The 27,592-nt window shown below is 39.1% G+C and overlaps 1 protein-coding gene across 1 annotated transcript in view; it reads right to left on the reverse strand.

Moving 5' to 3' along the window:
- COL6A5 (collagen type VI alpha 5 chain) overlaps window positions 1–27,592 on the reverse strand; it is a 162,287-nt gene that overhangs the window by 28,775 nt on the left and 105,920 nt on the right. Inside the window, exons 36-37 of the mRNA XM_055569957.1 lie at window positions 25,536–25,626; window positions 16,504–16,709 (exon numbers count right to left, since the gene is read on the reverse strand). Coding sequence (XP_055425932.1) covers window positions 16,504–16,709; window positions 25,536–25,626 — 297 coding nt within the window. The remainder of the gene's footprint in view (window positions 1–16,503; window positions 16,710–25,535; window positions 25,627–27,592) is intronic.

The following is a 27,592-nucleotide window of genomic DNA, read 5'->3' on the forward strand; positions in this document are numbered from 1 at the left end:
ACTTGGAAAGATTGGGCCTTTAAAAAAAATTTTTTTTTCAATAATAGCGAAGTCTTGTAGAAGTGTAGCTAAAGAATACCTATCACTCAGAGAAATGCTGTTTATTTTCTGGTAATGTCACCAAGCCAAATACTCATCTCCAACCCTGTGGATAAATTCCTTGGAATGGAAGAGGAGGAAGGGCTGACTCACTTGTTATGGCTTGAGAGGAATGAGGGACCCAGCTGAATTTCCAGGGAAGTGCCCCAAGAGATTAGCCTAATTTTGCATCCACAGGGCTGAGCATGGTCCAGCACCTTTCAGGAGCAGTGGAGATGGAAAGGGAATTTAGGGAGAAAGGAGCATGTACAGGGCTGGACCATCTGGACGGGGATTGCAATGCTGTGGAGCTATGATGCCTTTCATGGTTGTGGGGAATCTCAAGATAGGCACAAGTTATCTTGTGATCTGCCTTGGATTTGTCCAGTGGCCAGAATCAGTCATGTGTTCTCCAACAGGCAAGCCACATAGACAGTGCGGCTGCTGTATATGTACTCTTCTGTCCACATGGACTACAAAAGACATTTTTCAACTTCACCTTTTTTTGGTAAGGCTTCCCATAAGACTGGCAATGCTTTCATTTTCAATTCTTCCATTTTCTGAGTGTTGAATGAGCTTCAGAGTTTGTGCTCAGCTCCATGCCTATCTCCTCTCATTTAATATTCCACATAGCACTGTGAGGGTGAAATTATCATCATGCCCATTTTAGAGGGAGCAAATGACTTGGCCAAGAAATGATAGTCTATCAGTGGTAGAGGCAAGATTTGCACCCAGGTTTGTTTCACTCCTTCAGAAGACCTGGTTATCAGATTTGAGTGTGGAGCAAAAACATTAAGGAACACATTAACCACCTAGCCAAAGGCCCCAGGACCTGGTTTAAAGAACCAGGGTCTTGGTCAATGCTATTCTTTCTGATTGAAAGTACTAAAGAAACTTTTCTTTCAAAACTAGGCAACTAAATAAATTTTTCAATATTTTCTTCCCTAGCCTTATGGGGCATGGGTATGAGCTGAATCTTTGGAGTTTGAGGCTCATTTAAACCATTTATTTTTTAGCTCTGTGACCCTGAGTCTCTTCCATGCCTCTATTTCATTCTCTAAAAATATATAGCCTACAATGTGAGAGACCTGGGTTCAATCCCTGGGTCGGGAAGATCTCCTGGAGAAAGAAATGGCAACCCATTCCAGTATTCTTGCCTGAAAAATCCCATGGACAGAGAAGGCTGGTAGGCTACAGCCCATAGGGTCGCAAAGAGTTGGACACGACTGAGTGACTTCACTTTTTTCACTTTCATAATAATAAACTATAACCTTATGTTTTTTGAGAAAATTAAATAAAATTTTCCCAGTGCCCAGCATATCCTAAGCACTCTATAAATATAACTTTTAGAGGGGAAAAAAAAAAACACAAATAGAAGTCTCAGACATTTGAAAATCTTCCCTATGACACTATACTCTGCGAGCCAGAATTTCCCCAAATGCAAAGCCACCTGGTATTAGTGGAACACAAGGGACATGCGTTCAAGCTCATTCTGTCGGGTTTACACACACTTAACTGGGAGGAGTTGTGACGATTTTCATACCTCTCCATCTAATACTGTCACTCAGGCCCCTCTGGTGAGGTCACTAGTGAAGCCACAGGATGGAGCACCTGTGTGTGTCTCTGACTGTGTGTCATTCATTTTATGCCAAAGGGAAACAGAGACATATTTTTCAATCCCTTGTTTTGTTGAATGAATTCCTCTCGCCCCCGTTTGCCTGAACAAGTAGGAGTCATGGTCCTAAAATAAACTTCATCTTTTTCCCAGAAGACAAAATACATACCCTCTTGGCTGTGACTTTTCTAGGTGGCACTTTGCCCAAAGGATTCACTCTTGCTGTCCACGTCACACTCTGAACCCGCAATCTGCAGAGAGGCACCAGCGCACTGAGAAAAGTGATGCCAGCCTCAGGAGGCATTTATACCCAGACCTCCTGGGTCTGTCACCAGATATTCTTTAATCATCACTGAGATACAGTTGATTTACAATCTGTGCTAGTTTCAGCTACAGCAAAGTGATTCAGTTACACATGACCATCCTGGATTATTACAAGGTATGGAATGTAGTTCCCTGTGCTGTACAGTAGATCCTTGATATTTATCTATTTATATACAAATTTATATTACATATATGTGTATGTTTTAATTCCAAACTCCTTATTCATCCCTCCCCCTTTGGTAACCTTACGTTTGTTGTCTATGTCTGAGTCTGTTTGTGTTTCATGAATAAGTTCATCTGTGTCATATTTTAGATTCCACATGTAAGTGATATATTTGTCTTTGTCTGGCTTACTTCGCTAAGTATTATCTCTAGGTCCATCCTTCTTGCTGTGAATGGCATTATTTCATTCTTTTTTAAGGCTAATATTATGTAATATAATATTACATTATATATGTATATCTATATATATAATGTGTATGTATATATTATATATATAATGTCTGTATATATATAATGTTTGTATACATATATAATGTGTATATATATGTATAGTGTGTGTATATTCAATGTGTGTATACATATATAATGTGTGTGTATATATGTAATGTATGTGTATTATATATATAATGTTTATATATAGGTAATGTGTGTGTCGGAGAAGGCAATGGCACCCCACTCCAGCACTCTTGCCTGGAAAATCCCATGGACAGAGGAGCCTGGTGGGCCACAGTCCATGGGGTCGCTAAGAGTCAGACACGACTGAGTGACTTCACTTTCACTTTTCACTTTTATGCATTGGAGAAGGAAATGGCAACCCACTCCAGTGTTCTTGCCTGGAGAATCCCACAGATGGGGGAGCCTGGTGGGCTGCCATCTATGGGGTCGCACAGAGTCGGACACGACTGAAGCGACTTAGCAGCAGCAGCAGCAGCAATGTGTGTGTATATATACACATTACATATATATCACATCCTTTTTATCTGTTCACTGAACAGGGATAAAAAGTTCAGTTCCTGAACACTCAGAAACTCCCTCACAGGCAGGGATGGGCAGGGGAGCTTCAGGACCTTAGAGGGGAACTCAGCAGCAACAGATGCTCAGAAGGCAAAACAGAGAGAATTCACCACAGAGATCATTGCTGACCAGCACTTCCCAGCAGAGAAGTGGTTTGCACACCCACTGAGGTGAATGGGGGCTGGGTGCTGAGGGTGCAGCCCCAGGGAGAGGACTGGGGTTGAATGCTGTGAAGATACTCTGAAGGGCCTGGTACAACAGAGCGGAGGGAGTCCTGGGAAAAGCCTGGGACTCCCAGAGAGATCTCTAACTCCCCATAATTTGAGATCTCAGGAACTCACCGTTGTGAATGCCCTAGGTGTGACAGGCCACAGCTGTGAACTGTGCAGCTGCAGGAGTAGATACGCCCAGCTGCTGCCAACTCCAGCAAGAGCATCCGAGGCAAACTGGATGTGAGTGCAGTTTGTGATCCAGAGAGGGGAATGCAAGCCAGCTGGCCACTGTGAAAGCCAGGGCGAGTGCCCGAGGCAGGAGAAAAAACGTCACCACTGCGGCCCCAACCCTAGAGATAGCAGCTGTCCTCAAGCCGTGACCGGGGACAGCTACTGCCCATGCCTTCCTAGGAGCCTATGTGACTGGCCTCTGTCAAGGGACACGGGACTCAGGGCCGACTCCCTTGGGAGAGTGCATGACCCGCCTCAGACTGGAGCAACTTCCCGCAGGCCTGGGCTGCAGAAGGCACTCCCCAAACACCCCAGTTACGGCTTTCATACCCCTCTCTCTCCCTGGCCTGACTGAGCAAGTGAGCCCTAGTAAGCTGCTACTTTCACCCGCTCTAGTCTGGGAGGGGAACAGACACTGGAGGGTGGCCTACAAGCAGAGGCAGGCCCAAAACCAGAGGGGACCAGCGGCTGTGTGAGCAAAGGAAAGCAAGGGGATTTGTTCATGGAGCCACAGATACATAGGATTAAATCCCTGCACTTAGCCTGAGACTGTGAACTTTGGGGGCAATTGTGGGGTTTGGGAGCAAGTACAAACTGGAGTAAGGCCAGGTCTGAGTCTGAGCTGACCACACAGCAGGTCTAGAGACCTGCCTAGAAAACTGGAGGACTTCCTGATTAGGCAGATTGGCTGGAGCTCACTGTGTGGAGAGGACAATGGAGGACTCAGGAGGACAGTTTTATTACTACGACTTTCTCCATGTCTATTTTCTTTTTCATCTTTTGTATTATTCTAATGTTGCTCTTTCTTTATTAATCCTTTAATTTTTATTTTTGATGCAATTTTTCCTTTTTAAAACATTTTATTTCTAAATAAAATTATTTCTTTTTTTTGTTTTTACAGTACTTTTTAGTTTTATTGCATTTTCAATGCTTTTGATTTTGTATTTTTGTTAATCTAGCTTATAGTATTAATTACCACTTAAGGCTTGATTGCTGTCCTCTTTTTTGATTCATGTTTTTATTCTTTTTTTCTCTCTTCTCTTTGGGGTCGCAAAGAGTTGGACATGACTGAGCAACTGAACTGAACTGAACTGATGCATACAACATAGGAGTATCTCAATATAAGCTGCTGCTGCTGCTGCTGAGGCAAATGCTAATAACTGTTATTTTTCCATGTTGGTCACAGCCAGGAAAATTAGTGTTTGGTTTTATATATATGTTGCCCTACATATTAAGCCTTGTGTGATGACTGATCCAGAGAGCAAAAAAGTACTTATTTTTAAGAAGATAGAGATTTTTAGAAAGGCTTATTCAGTTATATACACACACACACACACACACACACATATATATATATGCTATGTTATTGTATATGTGTGTGCATATGTATACCTGTGTAGAAGCACCTGAAGAGTCTGTTTTCACAGAAAACTGGTTAGTTTTTTTTAATAGTCAGTCAGTTAGTCAGTCAGTTCAGTCGCTCAGTCGTGTCTGACTCTTTGCGACCCCATGAATCGCAGCACACCAGGCCTCCCTGTCCATCACCAGCTCCCGGAGTTCACTCAGACTCATGTCCATCGAGTCGGTGATGTCATCCAGCCATCTCATCCTCTGTCGTCCCCTTCTCCTCCTGCCCCCAATCCCTCCCCGCATCAGGGTCTTATCCATCGATTGTGGCAAATTGAAAAATGCAAATGGAATAGAAAGAAAATCACCTGGAGTGTCTCTTATTATGTTAATGGTTTGCTGTAGCCCAGACGGTAAAGAATCTGCCTATGATGCAGGAGACCCAGGTTCAATCCCTGGGTCAGGAAGATACTCTGGAGAAGGGAATGGCAAGCCACTCCAGTATTCTCGCCTGGAGAATCCCATGGACAGAGGAGACTGGAGGGCTGCAGTCTTTGGGGTCACACAGAGTTGGACATGACTGAGCGACTAACACTACTACTATAGATATTAAAGAGGGAACTGACAGAAACACAGCAACAGTCAGGGACTTTAACACCCACTTACACCAATGGACAGATCATGCAGACAGAAAATTAGTAAGGAAAGACAAGCTCTAAAGGATGCATTGAACCAGATGGACCTAATTCATATCTACAGGACATTCCATCCAAAAACAGAGATTTCACTTTTTTTTCTCAACTTCACGTGGAACATTCTCCAGGATAGATCACATCTTGAGTCACAAATTAAGCTGTGGTAAATCTTTTAAAAACTGATCTTGTAACAAGTATCTTTTCTGACCACAGTGCTAAAAGATTAGGTATCAACTATGGAGAAGGCAATGGCACCCCACTCCAGCACTCTTGCCTGGAAAATCCCATGGATGGAGGAGCCTGGTGGACAGAGTCGGACACGACTGAAGTGACTTACCAGCAGCAGCAGCAGCATAGGGAAAAAAAAAAAAAAAAAACACAAATATATGGAGAATAAATAACCAAGAATTATTTATTCTGAATAACCAAGAGTTCAGTGAAGAAATAAAGAGGGAATAAAAAAAAATACCTAGAAACAAATGACAATGAAAACCTGTCACCTCAAAACCTGTGGGATGCAGTAAAAGCAGTGCTAAGAGGGAAGTTTACAGCAACACAAACCTACCTCAAGAAAGAGGAGAAACATCAGATAAATAACTTAACCTTTCATCTAAAGCAATTAGAAACAGACGAACATAAAAACCCCAAAGCTAGTAGAAGAAAATAAATCATAAAGGTCCAAGCAGAAATAAATGAAAAAGAAATGAAGGAGACAATAGCAAAAATCAATAAAACCAAAAGCTTTTTTTTTGAGAAGATTAAAAAAAAATGACAAATCATTAGCCAAACTCTTCAAGGACAAAAGAGTCAACCCAATAAAATTAGAAATGAAAAAGAAGAAATTACAACAGACAACACAGAAATACAATGTATCATAAGAGGTTACTACAAGCAACTATATGCCAATAAAATGCACAACCTTGAATAAATGGACACATTTTTAGAAAATTAAAACTTTTCAAGACTGAACCAGAAAGAAACAGAAAATATGAACAGACCAATCACAAGAATGGAAATCAAAACTATAGTAAAAATTCTTCCAACAAGCAAAAACCTCGGGCCAGATGGTTTCACAGGCAAGTTCTATGAAAAGTTTAGAGAAGAGCTAACACCTATCTTGCTCAACTCTTCCAGAAAATAGCAAAGGAAGGAAAATTCCCAAACTCATTCTACTAATCCACCATCATCCTGATACCAAAACAAGACAAAGCACAGAAAAAATCACATACTAGTATCACTGATAAATACAGATGCCAAAATTCTCAACAAAATTCCAGGAAACAGGGTCCAAAAATACATTAAAAAGATGATACATCATGACCAAGTGGGCTCTACCCCAAGGATGCAAGAATTCTTCAATATACACAAATCAATCAATGTGATATACTATATTAACAAACTGAAAGATAAAAAAATCACATGATCATCTCAATAGATGCAGAGAAAGCTTTCAGCAAAATTCAACACTCATTTACAATAAAAAAAAAAAAACTCTCCAGAAAGTAAGCATAGAAGGAACATACCTCAACAAAATAAAAACCATATATGACAAATCCAAAACAAACATTATTCTCAGTGGTGAAAAAATGAAAATATTTTTTCTGAGATCAGGAACAAGACAAGGGTGCCCACTCTCACCATTATTATTCAACATAGTTTTGGAAGTCCTAGCCACAGTAATAAGAGAATAAGAAGAAATAAGAGGAATTCAGATTGGGAAAGAAGTAAAATTCTTACTGTTTGCATATATTGTACTTAGAAAACACTAAAAATGTCACCAGAAAATTACTAGAGCTAATCAAGAATATAGTAAAGTTGCAGGATATAAAATTAATACATGAAATTCATACCTTTCCTATATACTAACAATGAAAAATCAGAAAGAGAAATTAAGGAAACAATCGCATTCACCACTGCAACAATAATAAAATGCCTAGGAATAAACCCACCTAAAGAGACAAAGGACCTGTATACAGAAAACTATAAGTCACTGGTGAAAGAAATCAAAGATGACATAAACAGATGGAGAGATATACCAGGCTTTTGGATTGGAAGAATAAATACTTTGAAAATGACTATATCACCCCAAGCGATCTACAGATTCAATGTAATCTTTATCAAACTACCAATGGCATTTTTCACCAGAACTAGAACAAAAAAAGTTCACAGTTTATATGGAAACACAAAAGATCTAAATAGTCAAAGCAATCTTCAGAAAGAAAAACTGAGCTGGAGAAATCAACCTTCCTGACTTCAGACTATACTACAAAGCCACAGTCATCAAGAAAGCATGGTACTGGCAGAAAAACAGAAATATAGACCAATGGAATGAGACAGAAAGCCCAGAGACAAACCCACACATCTATGGGCAACCTGTCTTTGACAAAGGCAGCAAGAATGTACAATGGAGAAAAGACAATCTCTTCAATGAACAGTGCTAGGGAAACTGTATAGCTATATGTAAAAGAATAAAACTAGAACATTTTGTAACACCATACAAAAAAGAAACTCAAAATGGATTACAGACTTGAATTATAAGGCCAGAAACTATAAAGATCTTAGAGGAAAACATTGGCAGTACATTCTTCCACATAAATTACACCAATATCCTCTTTGACCCATCTCCTAGAGTAAAGGAAATAAAAACAAACATAAACAATGTACCCTAATAAAAGGTCAGAGCTTTAAAAGTTGGAAGCAAAGGAAAATATAAAGATTAAAAGACAACCCTCAGAACAGTAGAAAATAATTGCAGATGAAAGACCTGACAAAGGATTAATCTCCAAAATATATAGGCAGCTCATACAGCTCAATATCAGAAAAACAAACAGCCTAGTCAAAAAACAGGCAGACTTAAACAGACATTTCTCCAAAGAACACATATACATGGCTAATAAATACATGAAAAATGCTCAACAGTGCTCATTATTACAGAAATGCAAATCAACTAAAATGAGCTATCAGTTCACCCCAGCCAGAACGGCCATTATCAAAAAATCTACAGACAACTGCTGGAGAAGATGTGGAGACAAGGGAACCCTCCTATACTCTTAGTGGGAATGTAAACTGATATAACCTTAGTGGGGAACAGTATGGACATTTCTTTAAAAACCAGGAATAAATCCACCATATGATACAGCAGTCTCATTCCTGGGCATATACCCTGAGAAAGCCAAAATTCTAAAAGACACATGTACTCCTATGTAAACTGCAGCACTATTTACAATAGCCAGGACATGGAAGCAGCCTAGCTATAAAAAGAGATGTGGTACATATATACAACAGAATACTACTCAACCATGAAAAGAATGAATCTCAGTCAGTTCTATGGAGGTGGATGAATACAGAGTGTATACACAGTGAACGGAGTCAAAAAGAGAAAAGCAAGCATCGTATATTAACACACATATATGGAATCTAGAAAAGTGGTACAGGTGAACTTAGTGGAGAATGACTTGTGGACACAGAGAGGGAAGGAAAGGGTGGGACGGATGGAGAGACCAGCATTGACATACATACCCCACCACGTGTAAAAGAGACAGTGGGAAGCTGCTGTATAACACAAGGGGCCCAGCCTGGTGCTCCGTGATGACCTAGAGGAGAGGGATGGGAGGAGGGGAAAAAGGCTCAAGAAGGAGAGGACATATGTATAATTACGGCTGATTCAAGTTGTTAGATGGCAGAAACAAACACAACACTGTAAAGCAATTTTCCTCCAATTAAAAAATTTTTTAAAGAGTTTGCATTTTTGTGGAAATGGGCATGGGTTTGAATTCTGGCTCTGCTGATTATAATTTGTGCTTGTGGTTCTTTGCATTCATGTCCTCATCTGTAAAATATAATAGTCATTATAATAATGATAGATTTGGGGGGTAAGGATGAAATGAAGTCATGTATTAATTTATAAAGAGTTTAGCACAGTGCCTGGCATGTAGTTGCACATAGTAAAGAAGCAGTAACTTATTACTATTATTAGTTGCTATTATTCCTAATGCATTATTCCATCAAGTGAGACAGTGTAGGCAATGCTGAAATCAATATTGGTCCCCAAAGCATTCCATCTGCACTTTTTTGAACTGAATACTTTCTGACTTGTATTAGGCATTTATTTTTTTGTACACACAGAGTATACTCTATCAGATTATAGTCTCCTTTTAAGACAGGGCTTCCGTCTGAATCTTTTTTTTTTTAATCTCTCTAAGACTAGCAAGGGGTTTAATTCAGAACAGGAGCCAAATACATATTTGCTGCATTAATATTCATAGGAAAATTCATTTGAATGCTTGGCAGAATCCTTTCCTATAGTAAGCCCTGGTTTCCCTGGTGGCTTAGACAGGAAAGAATCTGCCTGCAATGCAGGAGACAGTGGTTTGATCTCTGGTTTGGGAAGGTACCCTGAAGAAGGGAATAGCTTACCCGGTCCAGTATTCTTGCCTGGAGAATTCCATGGACTGTGCAGCCTGGAAGGCTACAGTCTACTGGGTCACAAAGAGTTGGACATGACTGAGCGACTAACACACACGCCAATGGTAAGGGCTGCCACTGCTTCATCTATCGCCACCACTAACATCACCCAATTATTTCTTCAGCTATCCACGTTTTATTTCATTATCAAAGAGTCCCGATGAAAAAAGTGTTGCTAACACTGTAGACCATTCCTTTAGTAATTACAACAAATGATTGCATGAGACCTACACAAGCAACCTGTGAAGTCAAATCATCCACATATCTTGAACTCGCAGTTCACATTAGTTCTGCCATACTCAAAATCTTCAAGGAAGTCACCCAAACTGTAATAACTATACAATAAATTCCTGGACAAAAGTGAATGCCACAACCTGTCTACAGTTTAATATGAACAGAAGACTCAGTTTATCTCCCAAAGAGCATCCAGATGGTTGAGATTTCCTAAAGCATTCATGAGACAAGTCACTACAGATCAGACATAACCCCAATTCTACCACTGACCTCTTTTTCACATGTACTAATATGAAAGTAGGATGTTCAGCTAGGGGATGGTTTTAATGTGTGACTCAGAAGCCAATTCTGCTGCATTTAATTCCAGTATAGATTTTAGTGTAGCAGAAGATATATGCATTCAAATTCAGCACATAACAGCAAAAATTGGAAGCAAGCTAAGTGTTCAAGAGGTAAACAGTTAAGACGTTCCTTCACAGAGAGAAACATTATGAGAGCACAGAAAAATAAGTATGAAGCTTGCAGAAATATGTAAAATGTATAACATATGTGAAAAACACGATATGTAACTGAATAAAACTATATAAACCTGTGTGTGTGTGTGTGTGTGTGTGTGTGTGTGTGTGCTCAGTTATGTCCAACTCTTTGTGACCCCATGGACTGTAGCCCACCAGGAGATCTTCCTGACCCAGGGATTGAACCCGAGTCTCCTGCATTTCCTGTACTGGCAGGTGGATTCTTTACTACTGAGCCACCTGGGAAGCCCATGTAAACACACATGCCAAAGAATGTATTCCACACCACAAACATCTCAGTTTGCTAAACAGTTTGATTTGTGACTGCAATAAAATTTTATATGGTATGATAGTATCTGTATAATTTTTCTTAAAAACTGGCAGAATCCTGAGGATGTACTGGGAAACTGTGGACAGTGTGTAGAAATCATGAGTCCTATACTGAACTAGTCTTTTAGTTTCATAATCTTGAGGGCATGGAGTTTCTCCTAACAGGGTTTCTTTCACTAGTGACACTCTGACTGGATAATTCTTTGTCATGAGGGAATGTCCAGTGCGCACTGCAGGGTGCTTAGCAGTATCTGTGGCCTCTACCCACTAGCTGCCAGTAGCACCTTCCAGTTATGAAAACTAAAGTGTCTCCAGACACTTCAATATGCCTCTTAGGGCGGAGTAGGATGGAATCACCTCCAGGTGAATTTGCAAGAGCTAACCACTAAATGAGGTTGCAGAGCTGACATGACTTGGTGACTGAACAACAACAACCATAAATCACTAAACATCTTTCCAGCTTTAATACCTTACGGTTGATCCAAAGTAAAATGATACATTGGCTTAAAAAAAAAAAAAAAGGCTGACTATAGATCGCAGTCAAGTTAGAAAAATATTGGACCAACCAAAAAATTTGGGTGTTACAGCAAAATCCAAATGAAATTTTTGTCCAACCCAATAAAAACGTAAAGTAAAATCCAGGCAAATTCCCTTGTGAACAACTTCAGACTAGTTTTAAGATGGAAGTGTTCCTTCTCATTACTTAATAAAATTCATTGAAAAGAACATCAGTTGAAGTTGTCCTAAGGCCAGGGACCACCTAAAGCTATGAGTGAGCCCTAGGCTGAGTTTGGATCGGTATTTCACATTTTAAAAAATGATCCTGTCCCTTTTTAATCTTGACAGTAAACTAATCATGCCTTAGGAATTAATTAACACAGCATCTTTAAAAGTGCTGGGCTCACCATTGCGTCAGAGAAGGCAATGGCAACCCACTCCAGTACTCTTGCCTGGAAAATCCCATGGATGGAGGAGCCTGATAGGCTGCAGTCCATGGGGTTGCTAAGAGGGGGACACGACTGAGCGACTTCACTTTCACTTTTCACTTTCATGCATTGGAGAAGGAAATGGCAACCCACTCCAGTGTTCTTGCCTGGAGAATCCCAGGAACGGGGGAGCCTGGTGGGCTTCCATCTATGGGGTCTCACAGAGTTGGACACAACTGAAGCAACTTAGCAGCAGCAGCAGCAGCACCATTGGGTCAACAGCTGAATTTAATTAGAATTAAACCATCATTTTTCATTACATAATTCCAAAGAACTATATGTAATCTATTGGTGAGTAATTAAGAGGAACTGAATTTTCTAAGGAATTTTTATATTGTAGAGGTCTTGGTCAAAATGTGTAATGGTATTGCTATATAATGTCTACATGCTGCTGATGCCGCTAAGTCGCTTCCGTCATGTCCGACTCTGTGCGACCCCATAGACGGCAGCCCACCAGGCTCCCCCGTCCCTGGGATTCTACAGGCAAGAACACTGGAGTCGGTTGCCATTTCCTTCTCCAATGCAGGAAAGTGAAAAGTGAAAGGGAAGTTCAGTTGTGTCCGACTCTTCGTGACCCCATGGACTGCAGCCTTCCAGGCTCCTCCATCCATGGGATTTTCCAGGCAAGAGTACTGGAGTGGGGTGCCATTGCCTTCTCGGGTAGCATGCGCAATGGGTCTTAAACTTCAGCCTGGATGAGAATCACCTGTGTTGCTTGTTAAAAATCAAAGGGCTGAGCCCCACCTCCCCAGTTTTTGCTTCAGCAGATCCAGGACAAGTGCAGTTCTGGGTTCCCAGGTGGTGCTGATGCTGCTGGTTTACAGGTATGCTTCCAGAAGGATAGTGGATCTCAAAAACGAGTACCTACAGAGATCACCTAGGGTGGTTATAAAACCACACACCCCCCTGAATACGAAGCCGTAGTACTGAGAAGGGCTTAGGAATCTGTGCTTAGGAGTTTCCAGGTAATTCTGATACAAATTGTCTTTGAGCTGCTGTAAAAGGCAATGCCAAAGAATGCTCAAACTATCACACAACTGCACTCATCTCACACACTAGTAAAGTAAGTCTCAAAATTCTCCAAGCCAGGCTTCAGCAATACGTGAACTATAAACTTCCAGATGTTCAAGCTGGTTTTAGAAAAGGCAGAGGAACCAGAGATCAAATTGCTAACATCCGCTGGATCATGGAAATTCCAGAGAAAGAGAATTCCAGAAAAACATCTATTTCTGCTTTATTGACTATGCCAAAGCCTTTGACTGTGTGGATCACAATAAACTGTGGAAAATTCTGAAAGAGATGGGAATACCAGACCACCTGACCTGCCTCCTGAGAAATCTGTATGCAGGTCAGGAAGCAACAGTTAGAACTGGACATGGAACAACAGACTGGTTCCAAATAGGAAAAGGAGTACGTCAAGGCTGTATATTGTCACCCTGTTTATTTAACTTCTATGCAGAGTACATCATGAGAAATGCAGGCTGGAGGAAGCATAAGTTGGAATCAAGATTGCCGGGAGAAATATCAATAACCTCAGATATGTAGATGACACCTCCCTTATGGCAGAAAGTGAAGAACTAAAGAGCCTCTTGAAAGTGAAAGAGGAGAGCGAAAAAGTTGGCTTAAAGCTCAACATTCAGAAAATGAAGATCATGGCATCTGGTCCCATCACTTCATGGGAAATAGATGGGGAAACAGTGGAAACAGTGTCAGACTTTATTTTGGGGGGCTCCAAAATTACTGCAGATGGTGACTGCAGCCATGAAATTAGAAGACCCTTACTCCTTGGAAGGAAAGTTATGACCAACCTAGACAGCATATTAAAAAGCAGAGACATCACTTTGTCAACAAAGGTCTGTCTAGTCAAAGCTATGGTTTTTCCTGTGGTCATGTATGGATGTGAGAGTTAGACTACAAAGAAAGCTGAGCACAGAAGAATTAATGCTTTTGAACTGTGGTATTGGAGAAGAGTCTTGAGAGTCCCTTGGACTGCAAGGAGATCCAACCAGTCCATCCTAAAGGAGATCAGTCCAGGGTGTTCATTGGAAGGACTGATGTTGAGGCTGAAACTCCAATACTTCGGCCACCTCATGCAAAGAGCTGACTCACTGGAAAAGACTCTGATGCTGGGAGGGATTGGGGGCAGGAGGAGAAGGGGACGACAGAGGATTAGATGGTTGGATGGCATCACCGACTCGATGGACATGGTTTTGGGTTAACTCCAGGAGTTGGTGATGGACAGGGAGGTCTGGCGTGCTGCGTGTCATGGGGTTGCAAAGAGTCGGACACAACTGAGACACTGAACTGAACTGAATTGAAGGAGTGGAGAGGACCAGGAAAGAAGATGGAATTAAAGATAAGTTGGAAACCAGAGTAGTGAGGAAGCTGCAGAGGGAAAGGACTAGGTAAAGAGACAGTGGTTGTGTTTCTTATGAAAGAGAGTGATACACAACTCATTGCCAGCTACAGTACTCTGGGAACTCTAAAAATTCTTAAATGGTTAAGATTCCTGACTTCCGCAGGACTCTCAGTTCAAGGGCACAAAAATTAGCTATTGACCACACGAATCAAATTATAAATGAGTAATATGCATAGCATATGGACGTTATCAACCTTTTATTTGTGCAATACATCTGGAACATATCAAAGCTCATCTCTTGGTGACTAAATATCTCAACTACAATTTATTCTCCTTGAGGATAGCACATTATACAGAAAGTTCTTAGCAGCTTTTCACAACCAGCTAACAATGATTTTAAAGAGAAAAAAACAGAAAGGTAAGAATAGTACAAAGTCCCTAGACAACACTGATGATCTGAGACTCAGATTTATCATAAAGGAAAAAAAAAAAAATATATATATATATATATATATTATCCATAGGTCTGAGACTCTGTTTCCAGGAAATTACAACTTGACATAATCCTCTATGGAACTCTCAACACACTTCAACCCACTGCAAGAGAAATTGTGTGAAGTGGGGATAAGAGAAAATTGACAGTTTTCCCTATAGAGGCAGGCAACAATTATTTCTTCAGCCAAATTAGACCTTAAACTGGTACTTTCATGAGTATCTCCATTCCCAGACATCTGAAAAACCAAGTTAAAAGTCTTTCTATTATTACTAAACAATGTTCATTAAAGACGGCTGCAAAGATGAGTTTCTTTTTTCTTTTTTCCCTTAAGTATCCAATTATTTCTGCTTTTTTGAAAGGGTGCACACTTTTGAATTATCAGACTTTCAAATGCTTACCTCTAACCATACTATCACAAATGACCATTTAGTATTTCAACCCTGCCAAGAGAACTTCTCTTTTTCTGTTTTTAAAACTTGAGCATGATAAATTCCTGAGCCTTGAGAACTGTTTTAATTCCCATATCATTAAAATGAAAACCCCAAATTAACTGCATTCATTAAGATAAACAATTTTTTATTCTCTTCTTTAAGCTACGTCTATATAATGATAATATCTGTTTTAAATAAGCAATGCACATACTTGAATACCCTGATGCCAAGGGGCTACGTACATACAGTTTTACTCCATTACCTTTTTTAAAAAAGTATTTTTCAACTAATGATTGATTGACTTTTTAATTCTGAATTCTAGTTTCTATAAAGGAAATTTTAGTGATTTTTAAAGCTAAAATTCAAACATATGTATTTCAGAAATAGGGAGAAATATGGGGACATGAGAGTTGAGCCCAAAGAAAAGAACTTTTATTTATCCAAGGGAGTTACTAAGAATTAGTATTCCTCATTCCTGTGAATAATCGGCATGCGATTGGCCCCCTTTTCTTTCAAACTTGCATATGCTAACAATACACATGATACTTATGATATAATGCTTTAAATGTCTGCACTCTGGCCAAATGAGCATTTTGGAATAATCCAGATGCATAGATGGAATAGCTGAACAGTCTGTTTAGAATGTCACCCTTTAAAATGAAAATAAAGCCAAAATTCTATGTATCTTATTTGTTTGAAACTATTAAACTCTGACAAAAAGCATTTCTGCTTTGCCATTAAAATGTATAGAGTAGACAGTGGGGTATTTAATTTATTTCCAGTGGCGGGAGGGGGGAACCTTACACCTTCTTATACAATCAGATTCTGGGGCACTGGCTAGGCCAACTTTTAAAAGTTATTTTAATTCCGCCTTTGCTATGTTATTTCTCTATATTGCCTCCCTCTACATCACACTAACCTAAATTGTGGCTTCTAGAGAAATCTTAAGTTTGGTGAGAATATCAGGGACGTTTCTTAGGGCTTACCAGTGATTTCCAGAGTGGTACCTGTGACCATTTAAATCTTCAAATCAAATAAAAACAGCAGTTGTAGCCACCATCTTGAACTTGAAAAAAGTTGCTTTTTATACCAGACTTGTTTATTTGATTCTCTATTAGTGTTAAAAAGATGAAGATCAAGTTATTCAGTATAACTTTTCATTTCCTTACCAGATGTGAGACTTGCAATTGCTTCAGAATTCCAATCTTTTTCATACTTAGTCATTAATTTCTGTGGCATAAGCATCTGGCTTGGAATGTAAACCAAATGGTCGCTTCCATTGTCCTCCAATACAAAAGATGAATCTCTCAGAGCACTCAATTCCTGGCCAATGATGTTCTCTCCTGAAGAAATCTCATAAGATGCAGGAGTAAATCTAGAAGATAAAAAGGAAGGTTTTAGGTGAACTAAAACTTTAGGAAAAGTTTAAACTTCAGGGAAGTTTTAGTTTTATTTGTATTGGGGGAATACAAACAAAACATCCCAATGATTTGATATGGTTACTTAATTATTTCTTAGAAAGATAGTTGGGTGTTAAAAATCTAAGCTTATTTCAATCAAATAATTCATTAAGATTCATTATACTACAGGGGAATTCTACTAAACATGTAGAGAAGAACTAATACCTATCCTTCTTAACCTATTCGAAAATATTCAAGAGGACAGAACACTCCCAAATTCACTCCATAAGGCCACCAATATGCTAAAGCCAAAACCAAAGACACTCCAGAAAAAAAGAGAAAATTATATGCCAATATCTTAGATGAGTATAGGATGCAAAACTTCTCAACAAAGTGTTAGCAAACTGAATCCAATAGAATATAAAAGCTTCATAAACCACATGTCAAGTCCAATTGATTCCAGGGGCACGAGAATGGCTGAAAGTACACAAGTGAATCAGTGTGATATACCACATTAACAGAAGGAAAGACATAAAATCACAGGATCATCTCAATATATGCACAAAACGCGTTTAACGAATTCAGCCTCCGTTCATGATCAAAGTGGGTATAGAAGGAACATATCTTAACATAATAAAGACCATTTAAGACAAACTTGCAGCTAACATCATATGCAATGGAGAAAAGCAGAAAGGTTTTCCTCTAACTTTAGGAACAAGACAAGGATATTCACTCTCACTACCTCTATTTAACGTAATTTTGAAAGTTCTAGCCATAGCAATCCAATAAGGAAAAGAAATAAAAGGCATCCAAACTGGACCAGAAGAAACAAAACTGTCCCTATTTGCAGATGGAATGAGACTTTATGCAGAATATCCTAAAGGCTCTACCCCAAAAGTATCAGAACCAATAAATGCATTAAGCAAAGTCACAGGACACAAGATTAATATACAGAAATCTATTGCTTTTCTGTATACTAATAATGAACTCTCAGAAAGAGAAAGCAAAAAATCAATCCCATTTAAAATTGTATCAAAAAGAATAAAATACCAAGGAGGGAAAAGACCTATACTCGAAAACAATAAAACATTGATACAGAAAATTTAAAATGTTCCCCATCCCGAAGCTCCCTCCCTCCTCCCTCCCCGTACCATCCCTCTGGGTCGTCCCAGTGCACCAGCCCCAAGCAACCAGTATCATGCATCGAACTTGGACTGGCGGTTCGTTTCATATATGATATTATACAAGGGGGGTTCGGGATGGGGAACACATGTATACCTGTGGTGGATTCATGTTGATGCATGGCAAAACCAATACAATATTGTAAAGTAATTAACCTCCAATTAAAATAAATAAATTTATATTTTAAAAAGATAAAAAAAAACAAAAGCATGTAAGTTCATTAAAAAAAAAGAAAATTTAAAATGATACAAAGAAATAAAAGATATCATTTGCCCTTGGGTTGGAAGAATTAATATTGTTAAATTGGCCATGCTACAGAAAACAATCTACAGATTTAATGCAATTTCTATCAAAATACCCATGAAAATTTTTCACAAAACTAGAAAAAAATCCTAAAATTCAAATGAAACCACAAAAGACCCTGACTTGCCAAAACAAGCTTGGAAAAAAAAAGCTGGAGATTCCATTCTCCCAGACTTCAGACTATACTACAAAGCTACAATAATCAAAAGAGCAAGGTACTGGTACAAAAACAGATCCATAGATCAATGAAACAGAACAGGGAGCCCAGAAATAAACCCACACACTTACGGCCAATTAATCTACCTATGACAGAAAAAAGCAAGAATGTACGATGGAGAAAATACAATCTCTTCAACTAGTGGTGTGAGAAAATGGACAGCTGTATGTAAAACAATGACATTAGAACATTTCTTTACACTATATACAAAAATAAACTCAAAGTAGGTTTAAGACCAGAAACCACAAAACTCTCACAAGAGAACATAGGCATGAATCACAGCAATATTTTTTGGAACTGTCTTCTCAGGTAAAAGAAAGAAAAGCAAAAATAAAGAAACAGGATTAAATTAAATGTAAAAGCTTTTTCTCAGGAAAGGAGGCCACTGACACAACTAAAACACAACACAGGGAGCAGGAGAAAATATTTGCGAAAAATGTCTCATGAGGGGTTAATATTCAAAAGAGAGAGTTCATACAACTCAATGCCAAAAAAAAAAAAAAAAAAACAATTAAAAAAAGAGAGAAGACCTAAACAGATATTTCTCCAAAGAAGACATACAGATGGCCAGCAGGGACATGAAAAGATGCTCAACATTGCTAATCATCAGAAAAATACAAACCACAATAAGATATATCCTCACACCTGTCAGAATAGCAAACATCAAAATAACAAATGTTTGAGAGAATATGGAAAATGCAAGGTGAAGAGACAGCCTTCAGAATGGGAGAAAATAATAGCAAATGAAGCAACTGACAAACAACTAATCTCAAAAATATACAAGCAACTCCCGCAGCTCAATTCCAGAAAAATAAATGACCCAATCAAAAAATGGGTCAAAGAACTAAACAGACATTTCTCCAAAGAAGACATACAGATGGCTAACAAACACATGAAAAGATGCTCAACATCACTCATTATCAGAGAAATGCAAATCAAAACTACAATGAGGTACCATTTCATGCCAGTCAGAATGGCTGCGATCCAAAAGTCTACAAGCAATAAATGCTGGAGAGGGTGTGGAGAAAAGGGAACCCTCTTACACTGTTGGTGGGAATGCAAACTAGTACAGCCACTATGGAGAACACTGTGGAGATTCCTTAAAAAACTGGAAATAGAACTGCCTTATGATCCAGCAATCCCACTGCTGGGCATACACACCGAGGAAACCAGAATTGAAAGAGACACGTGTACTTCAATGTTCATCACAGCACTGTTTATAATAGCCAGGACATGGAAGCAACCTAGATGTCCATCAGCAGATGAATGGGTAAGAAAGCTGTGGTACATATACACAATGGAGTATTACTCAGCCATTAAAAAGAATACATTTGAATAAGTTCTAATGACATGGATGAAACTGGAGCCTATTATACAGAGTGAAGTAAGCCAGAAAGAAAAACACCAATACAGTATACTAATGCATATATATGGAATTTAGAAAGATGGTAACAATAACTCTGTATGCGAGACAGCAAAAGAGACACAGATGTATACAACAGTCTTTTGGACTCGGTGGGAGAAGGAGAGGGTGGGATGATTTGGGAGAATGGCATTGAAACATGTATAATATCATATAAGAAACGAATTGCCGGTCCAGGTTCAATGCATGATACAGGATGCTTGGGGCTGGTACACTGGGATGACCCAGAGGGATGGTACGGGGAGGGAGGTGGGAGGGGGGTTCAGGATGGGGAGCACGTGTACACCCGTGGTGGATTCATGTTAATGAATGGCAAAACCAATACAATATTGTAAAGTAATTAGCCTCCAATTAAAATAAATAAATTTAAATTAAAAAAGAAAAAGGGAACCCTTGTACACTGAGTGGAGATGTAAACTGGTACAGCCATTTGGCAGAGCAGTATGGAGTTTCCTTAAAAAAACAAAAAGAGAGTTTCCATATGATCCAGCAATTCTTCTCCTGGGCATATATAAGAAGAAAACAAAATCACTAAAAAATACTAATCAAAAAGATACATGCATCACAATGTTCATAGCAGTATTATTTACAATAGCCAAGACATGGAAGCACCCAAGTGCCCATCAACAGATGATTGGTTTAAGAAGATGTGGTATATATATATATGATGGAATAAAACCTAATCATAAAAAGAATGGAATATTGCCACTTGAAGGTAAATGAATAGACTTGGAGAATATTAATACTTAGTTAAGTAAGTCTGACTCATTGGAAAAGACCCTGATGCTGGGAGGGATTGGGGGCAGGAGGAGAAGGGGACAACAGAGGATGAAATGGCTGGATGGCATCACCAACTCAATGCACATGGGTTTGGGTGAACTCCGGGAGTTGGTGATGGACAGGGAGGCCTGGCATGCTGCAGTTCATGGGGTCGCAAAGAGTCAGACACGACTGAGCGACTGAACTGAACTGAAGTAAGTCTGAGAGAAAAACACAAATACTGTATGGTATTATTTATGTGTGGAATATAAAAAATAGTACAAATTAATGTATATGCAAAACTGAAACAGATTCACAGACACAGAGGAAAAAACTAGTGATTAGCAGAGGGGAGAAGGTAGGGGGCAGGGGCAGGTTAGTGGTATGGGATTAAGAGATATGAAGCTATTATGTATAAAATAGATAAGCAACAAGAATATTTTGTATAGCACAGGGACTTATAGCTATTATCTTGTAATAACTTTGAATATAATCTGTAAAAGTACTGAATCACTGTGCTGTACCCCAGAAACTAATATAATATTGTAAATCAACTATACTTCATTTCTTAAAAAGCATATACTGATACATTTTTGTAAATTCCCAGTTATCCTCCCCTTTCCCCCCATTTACTTAGAGCCTATTAAATATGATTTAATACTTTGAAATAAATCAAATGAAACAAATCAAAGGCAATGCCAAAGAATGTTCAAACTAATGCATAATCGCACTCATCTCACACGCTAGCCAAGTAATGCTCAAAATTCTCCAAGCGAGACTTCAACAGTATGTGAACCGAGAACTTTCAGATGTTTAAGCTAGATTTAGAAAAGGCAGAAGAACCAGTCAAATTGCCAACACCTGTTGGATCATAGAAAAAGCAAGAGAGTTCCAGAAAAACATCTACTTCTGCTTTATTGACTACACAAAAGCCTTTGACTGTGTGGATCACAACAAACTGTGGAAAATTCTTAAAGAGATGGGAATACCAGACCACCTGACCTGCCTCCTGAGAAATCTGCAGGCAGGTCAGGAAGCAACAGTTGGAATCGAACATGGAACAACAGACCAGTTCCAAATTGGGAAAGGAGTATGTCAAGGCTGTATATTGTCACCTTGCTTATTTAACTTATATGCAGAGTACATCATCCAAAATTCCAGGCTGGATGAAGCACAAGCTGGAATCATGATTGCTGGAAGAAATATCAATAACCTCAGAAATGGAGATGATACCACCTTTATGACAGAAAGTGAAGAGGAACTAAAGAGCCTCTTGGGCTCTTGGGAAGTGAAAGAGGAGAGTCAAAAAGCTGGCTTAAAACTCAACATTCAAAAAACTAAGATCATGGTATCTGGTCCCATCACTTCATGGCAAATAGATGGGCAAACAGTAGAAACAGTGGCTGACTTTATTTTCTTGGGCTCCAAAATCACTGCAGATGGTGACTGCAGCCATGAAATTAAAAGACACTTACTCCTTGGAAGGAAAGTTAAAGCAGAGACATTACTTTGCCAACAAAGGTCTGTATAGTCAAGGCTATGGCTTTTCCAGTAGTCATGTACGGATGTGAGAGTTGGACCATAAAGAAAGATGAGCGCAGAAGAATTGATGCTTTTGAACTGTGGTGTTGGAGAAGACTCTTGAGAGTCCTTTGGACTGCAAGGAGATCCAACCAGTCCATCCTAAAGGAAATCAGTCCTGAATATTCTTTGGAAAGAATGATGCTGAAGCTGAGACTCCAATACTTTGGCCACCTGATGAGAAGAACTGACTCAAAAGACCCTGTTGCTGGGAAAGATTGAAGGCAGGAGGAGAAGGGGATGACAGAGAATATACCGACTCAATGGACATGAGTTTGAGCAATCTGTGGGAGTTGATGATAGACAGGGAGGCCTGGCATGCTGCAGTCCTTGGGGTCGCAAAGAGTCGGACATGACTGAGCGACTGAACTGAACTGAATTTGTCACTGAGTTTTGGATAAATGACAAGAAACTCATAGGTTACTTGGGAAAACCAAATAATGTGTCTCAGACTGATATCAGTCTCCACAGAAAACCTAGAATATAGTTGTTTAAGTTACTATCAACTTCCCTGAGAGGAATAAGACTATATAAAGCATATTTCATTGACATCATCCCTCCTAAAATGGAACTTACATTTACATTCTTTGGAGTCAGAATGATAGTTTGAAAATATTTTTGCTTTTATTTAGATGATTATAAAAACATATTCAATATAATTTTATTCTTATTTTATTAATGGCTCTATGAGTGAGTGAGTGAAGTCGCTCAGTCGTGTCTGACTCCTTGCAACCCTGTGGACTGTAGCCTACCAGGCTCCTCCGTCCATGGGATTCTCCAGGCAAGAATACTGGAGTGGGTTGTCCTTCCCTTCTCCAGGGGATCTTCCCGACCCAGGGATCAAACCGAGGTCTCCCACCTTGCAGGCAGATGCTTTACCCTCTAAGCTACCAGAGCTCTATATGCAATTTCAAATCCATGTTTACATTTGCACTGATACTGGTGTTTGGCACCCACTGGCACTACTTGAACTGTTGAGAGAGGAAAGGAAATAAAGTCTGACATAATATATCCATAAGACATTCAAAGCAAGCAAAACCCAGATGAGATGATGACATAGAGTGGGAATGATCATTTTATGGCAGTGTAGGTGAGGACGAGTGCTGGAGAAGCAAGGCCTCAGGGAATCAAGAAGGCAAGCTGAGAGCAGAGGTGACTGTGCAGCAGGCATCATATTTTATATATCTTACCAATATGTACTATGTTTTAAAAATGTATTGAAGTATGGTTAATTTGCAATGTTTTGTTAGTTTCAGGTGTACAGCAAGGACATTCTGTTACATACATATATATATGAGTGTGTGTGTGTGTATATATATATATATATATATATATATACACACACATAGAGATTCTTTTCCATTATAGGTCACTACAAGATATTGAGTGTCATTGTCTGAGCTATACTGTAGGTCCTTGTTGATTACTTATTTTATATACTTCACTTTAATTTCAGTGTGTATATGTTAATCCCAAACTCCTAATTTATCCCACCTCCTTGATCTTTCCCCTTTGGTAAGCACAAGTTTATTTTCTAAGTCTGTGAGTCTGTTTCTGTTCTGTAAATAAGTTCGTTTCTATCACTTTTTTAGATTCCACATATAACCAATATTATATGATATCTGTTTCTCTTTGTCTGGCTTACTTCACTTGGTATGATAACCTCTAGATCCATCCATGTTGCTGCAAATGGTATTGTTTCATTTTTTATGGCTGAGTAATATTCCATCGTGTGTGTGTGTGTGTGTGTGTGTGTGTGTGTGTGTGTGTACCACATCTTCTTAACCATTCATCTGTCAATGGACATTTAGATAACTTCCATGTCTTGGCTATAAATGCTTTTTTGTTTTTAGGAATTCTATTTTGGCAAAACAGAATCATCCAATACATTAAATTAGTGTCTTATTGAATTTCCTTCGGTTTGATGTACAAATTTGTTTTTGTTTGATAGTTGCTTAGGAACTACACACATATAGTATTCAGATAGTTTATTTTTGTACATGCCTAAATGACATTATGTTAGAATATAGTTCTGTAAGAATGGATTTTCCTTTAAATAAGATTATTGTCTATTCCACATTAGGAAACACTGCTTCATAGGGCATCAGTGCCATATTGTCCTTCAGGAGGTGTGAGCTGATAGATGCTCCTTGTTAAACTACCGACATGACAGGAACACTTTAATCTTGCCATTTTGCTCCTGGATATATGGGGAAGACTGCATCTATTCTGAGAAGCTCTTTACTTAATTGCCATGTGACCAGGCAGGGCCATTATGGGCCTAACTCTGGGCTTTCATAGGCTACAGTCAGGGATCCAAGGTCTGTGCAATAGAGAAGCACAGAGCAACCAAATAGGCTATTCTCATTCTAGCTGAGGTTCAAGATCCATTCAGATTAATTATTTGTGTATTCATTCATAAATAAAAATTTAAAAAAAATTGTTTACATGTTCAGGCTTCCCTGATGGCTCAGTGGTAAAAAAAAAAAAAAAGTCTACCTGCAAATGCAAATGTGGATCCAATCCCTGGGTCAGGAGGATCCTCTGGAGAAGGAAATGGCAACACACCCCAGTATTCTTGCCTGGGAAATCCCATGGACAGAGGAGCCTCATGGGCTACAGTCCATGGGGTCACGAAGAGTCAGACATGACTTAGCAACTAAAAACAAATATTTGCATATGCAATGATGTCATGGGGGTCTTTCATACTATGATTTTGGAATGAAACAACGAAGCACATGGAACCCAGGCTTCAGGAAGACAAGACAATGGGATAAATTGTAATAAATGCCTCAGCAGAGGTGTAAAATTAAGAAAGGAAGAACTCTGGATTTTGGCTGAGAGTAAAGATGGGCTTCGAAGAGGAAACGGCTTCAATCAGGGCATTGAGGGATGGTATGGCTTCCCTGGGAGGAACAAGGGCTCAGGGAGTGTGACCAGAGGTCCAGAAGGGTAGAACAGCAGTTCACCCAAGGCAGACAAGAGTCCAGTGTAGCCAGAACTCTGTGCTCATGATGCGGAGAGATGGGAAGTGAGGTTGAGATAGGTTGAGGCTGAATTCTGGGTTCTATTTTGGGGCAAAATTTCAATATGGAAATTTCTGAGGAAACCATGAATTTTAAAGCAAAATTACAATAAGCTAATGAGGATGTCATAAAATCTGTCAATCCAGAAAGCATGCTTGATGTGTAACTTCTGCTGCAGATTGTGGGACACATGAAGAGCCTTCCGTCAGAGACCTCATCAGCTTCCTCCACCTAATACCTGCCATCAGCCAGTTACACACTGCTCAGTCAATCAATGGTCACTGATAAATAGCAGAGCTTTCCAACTCACGGGAGACCGATGCCTCGATTTTCCTCGTCTTCTGAATCAATGAGTTTGCAGATGTTCTCAAGCTCTGGTGGTGGGTACTGATTGAATCCTCCTATTGAGAGAGGAAAGTGATAGTTAAATTTTAAACTATAAATTGTATGTGCTAAGGGGAAAAGAACTGCAGTAGGAATCTTCATGAAGCAATAAATGTCACTAAAATACTTCAGCACAATTTGGCTGGGGTGAGAACAGAAAATAGTAGCAACTGGAAATAGCATTCAGAATTTGATTATAGAATATTTTTCAGCCAGAGAATTACCAGGGACCTCCTCAAATTGTTCATTTTAAGAGTTCATTGTGAGCCAGAGACATTTGATTTCCCTATGTTCAGGCTGACATGATCTAAGGAAATTTTTATTCTAATTCTATAATACTTTCTTCACTCAGACTTATGCTAATAGCTGAAATATAGAAGACATAAATGTTTTATTACATAATGCTATGTCTGTGTGTTTCTGCACTAATTAACACTGATTTCCTAGCAGGGAAATAGTTCCAGGCAAGATTTTAGCTTACTGACCTAAATAATATATCCTTACCTCTTCCTATTGTTGGTCTGTAAACTGTGGGATACTGAGAAGTATATAATTTCCCTCCTTATTCAGGAAAATAAATCAGTTTCAGTGAAAGGAGACCTTTGACCATTGAAGGATCAAAGACTCCATGAAAACATGTGCAAATGCTTATGGTTTTATAATAATCATATTTGTCTGGTTCTAAGATGAGCAGTATTTCTGTTTCTTTGAAATGAAACTGTCTTCTGATTAACTGAGGTTGACAGTTGTTGTTGATGAGGAAGGAACTGTGATGCCATTGTCATCGCTTGTGCGTGCGGGAACAGTAAACGTGCCAGCCCCAAAACTTGTTGAATCGTAGCAAAAAACTCTTGGTAGTAACAGAGGCTTTTAACCTCTACAAATCAAGTGGATATGGGAAGGCAGTGAATGCCACACCTTTAACAACACGGCTCAGATGGCAATCACGGAAAAGCCAGCTCGAAAAACAGTGAAGCCTAACTTAGCAGGCCAGCAAGACCAGTTTGAGGTTGTTTTGTGGAGTCTTTTTAAAGTGCTGCTCCATGATGATTATCAGGAAGGGTGAGAGTTGGGAGGTTAGGATTGACATATACATACTACTATATATTAAATAGATAACTAATAGGGATCTACTGTATAGCACAGGGAATTCTGTAATGACCTGTATGTAAAAGAATCTAAAAACAAGTGTATATGTATGTGCACATATATGTACGTATATGTATATGTATAACATTCACTTTGCTATATTCCTGAAACTAACACAACATACTCCAATAAAAAGACTTTTAAGAAGACAAAAAAGGTCTCGATGGCATAAAGAACAATATCGCGTGGGAAAAGATGGCTATTGATGAGTCTTAAGAAAGAACTCACAAGATCAAATTTTGAATACGAAGTTTCAGAATGCTTTAACCAAGTCTATTCCATGTATGTACACACGCATGCTCAGTTGTGTCTGACTCTCTGTGACCCCATGGTCTGTAGTCTGCCACGTTCCTCTGTCCATGGGATTTTCCTGGCAAGAATAGTGGAGTGGGTTGCCATGCCCTCCTCCAGGGGATCTTCCTAACCCAGGGACGGAACCCGCATCTCTTATGTCTGCCACATTGGTAGGCGGGTTCTTTACCACTAGCACTACCTGTATATTCCCTTTTTGTATATGCATAAGAGCAACATATCATAGTCTGTCTAAAATAACTCTTTCAATGACTATAAAATAAAAAACTCTCACAGGAAAGTCAGTATCAACATTTACTTGGAAGTACTTTTCCTTTCTTCTTTCATAATATAATGGTGCATTACAATGGAAGGATTTAGAGTTAAAGAAATAACATGATATTCTCAAAGGTGCAATTATTGGATTCTCCAATCAAATATGAATTGCAGGAAAAAGGAGAAGCTCCTTCTGCAATGGAGAGTGAACTCCCAAGATGTTGTCACCATGGTAGTGTTAGAGATTCCTTGAATACTAGGGTGACT

Source organism: Bubalus kerabau, chromosome 2 (assembly GCF_029407905.1).
Source record: "Bubalus kerabau isolate K-KA32 ecotype Philippines breed swamp buffalo chromosome 2, PCC_UOA_SB_1v2, whole genome shotgun sequence".
Classification (NCBI taxonomy): Eukaryota; Metazoa; Chordata; class Mammalia; order Artiodactyla; family Bovidae; genus Bubalus; species Bubalus kerabau.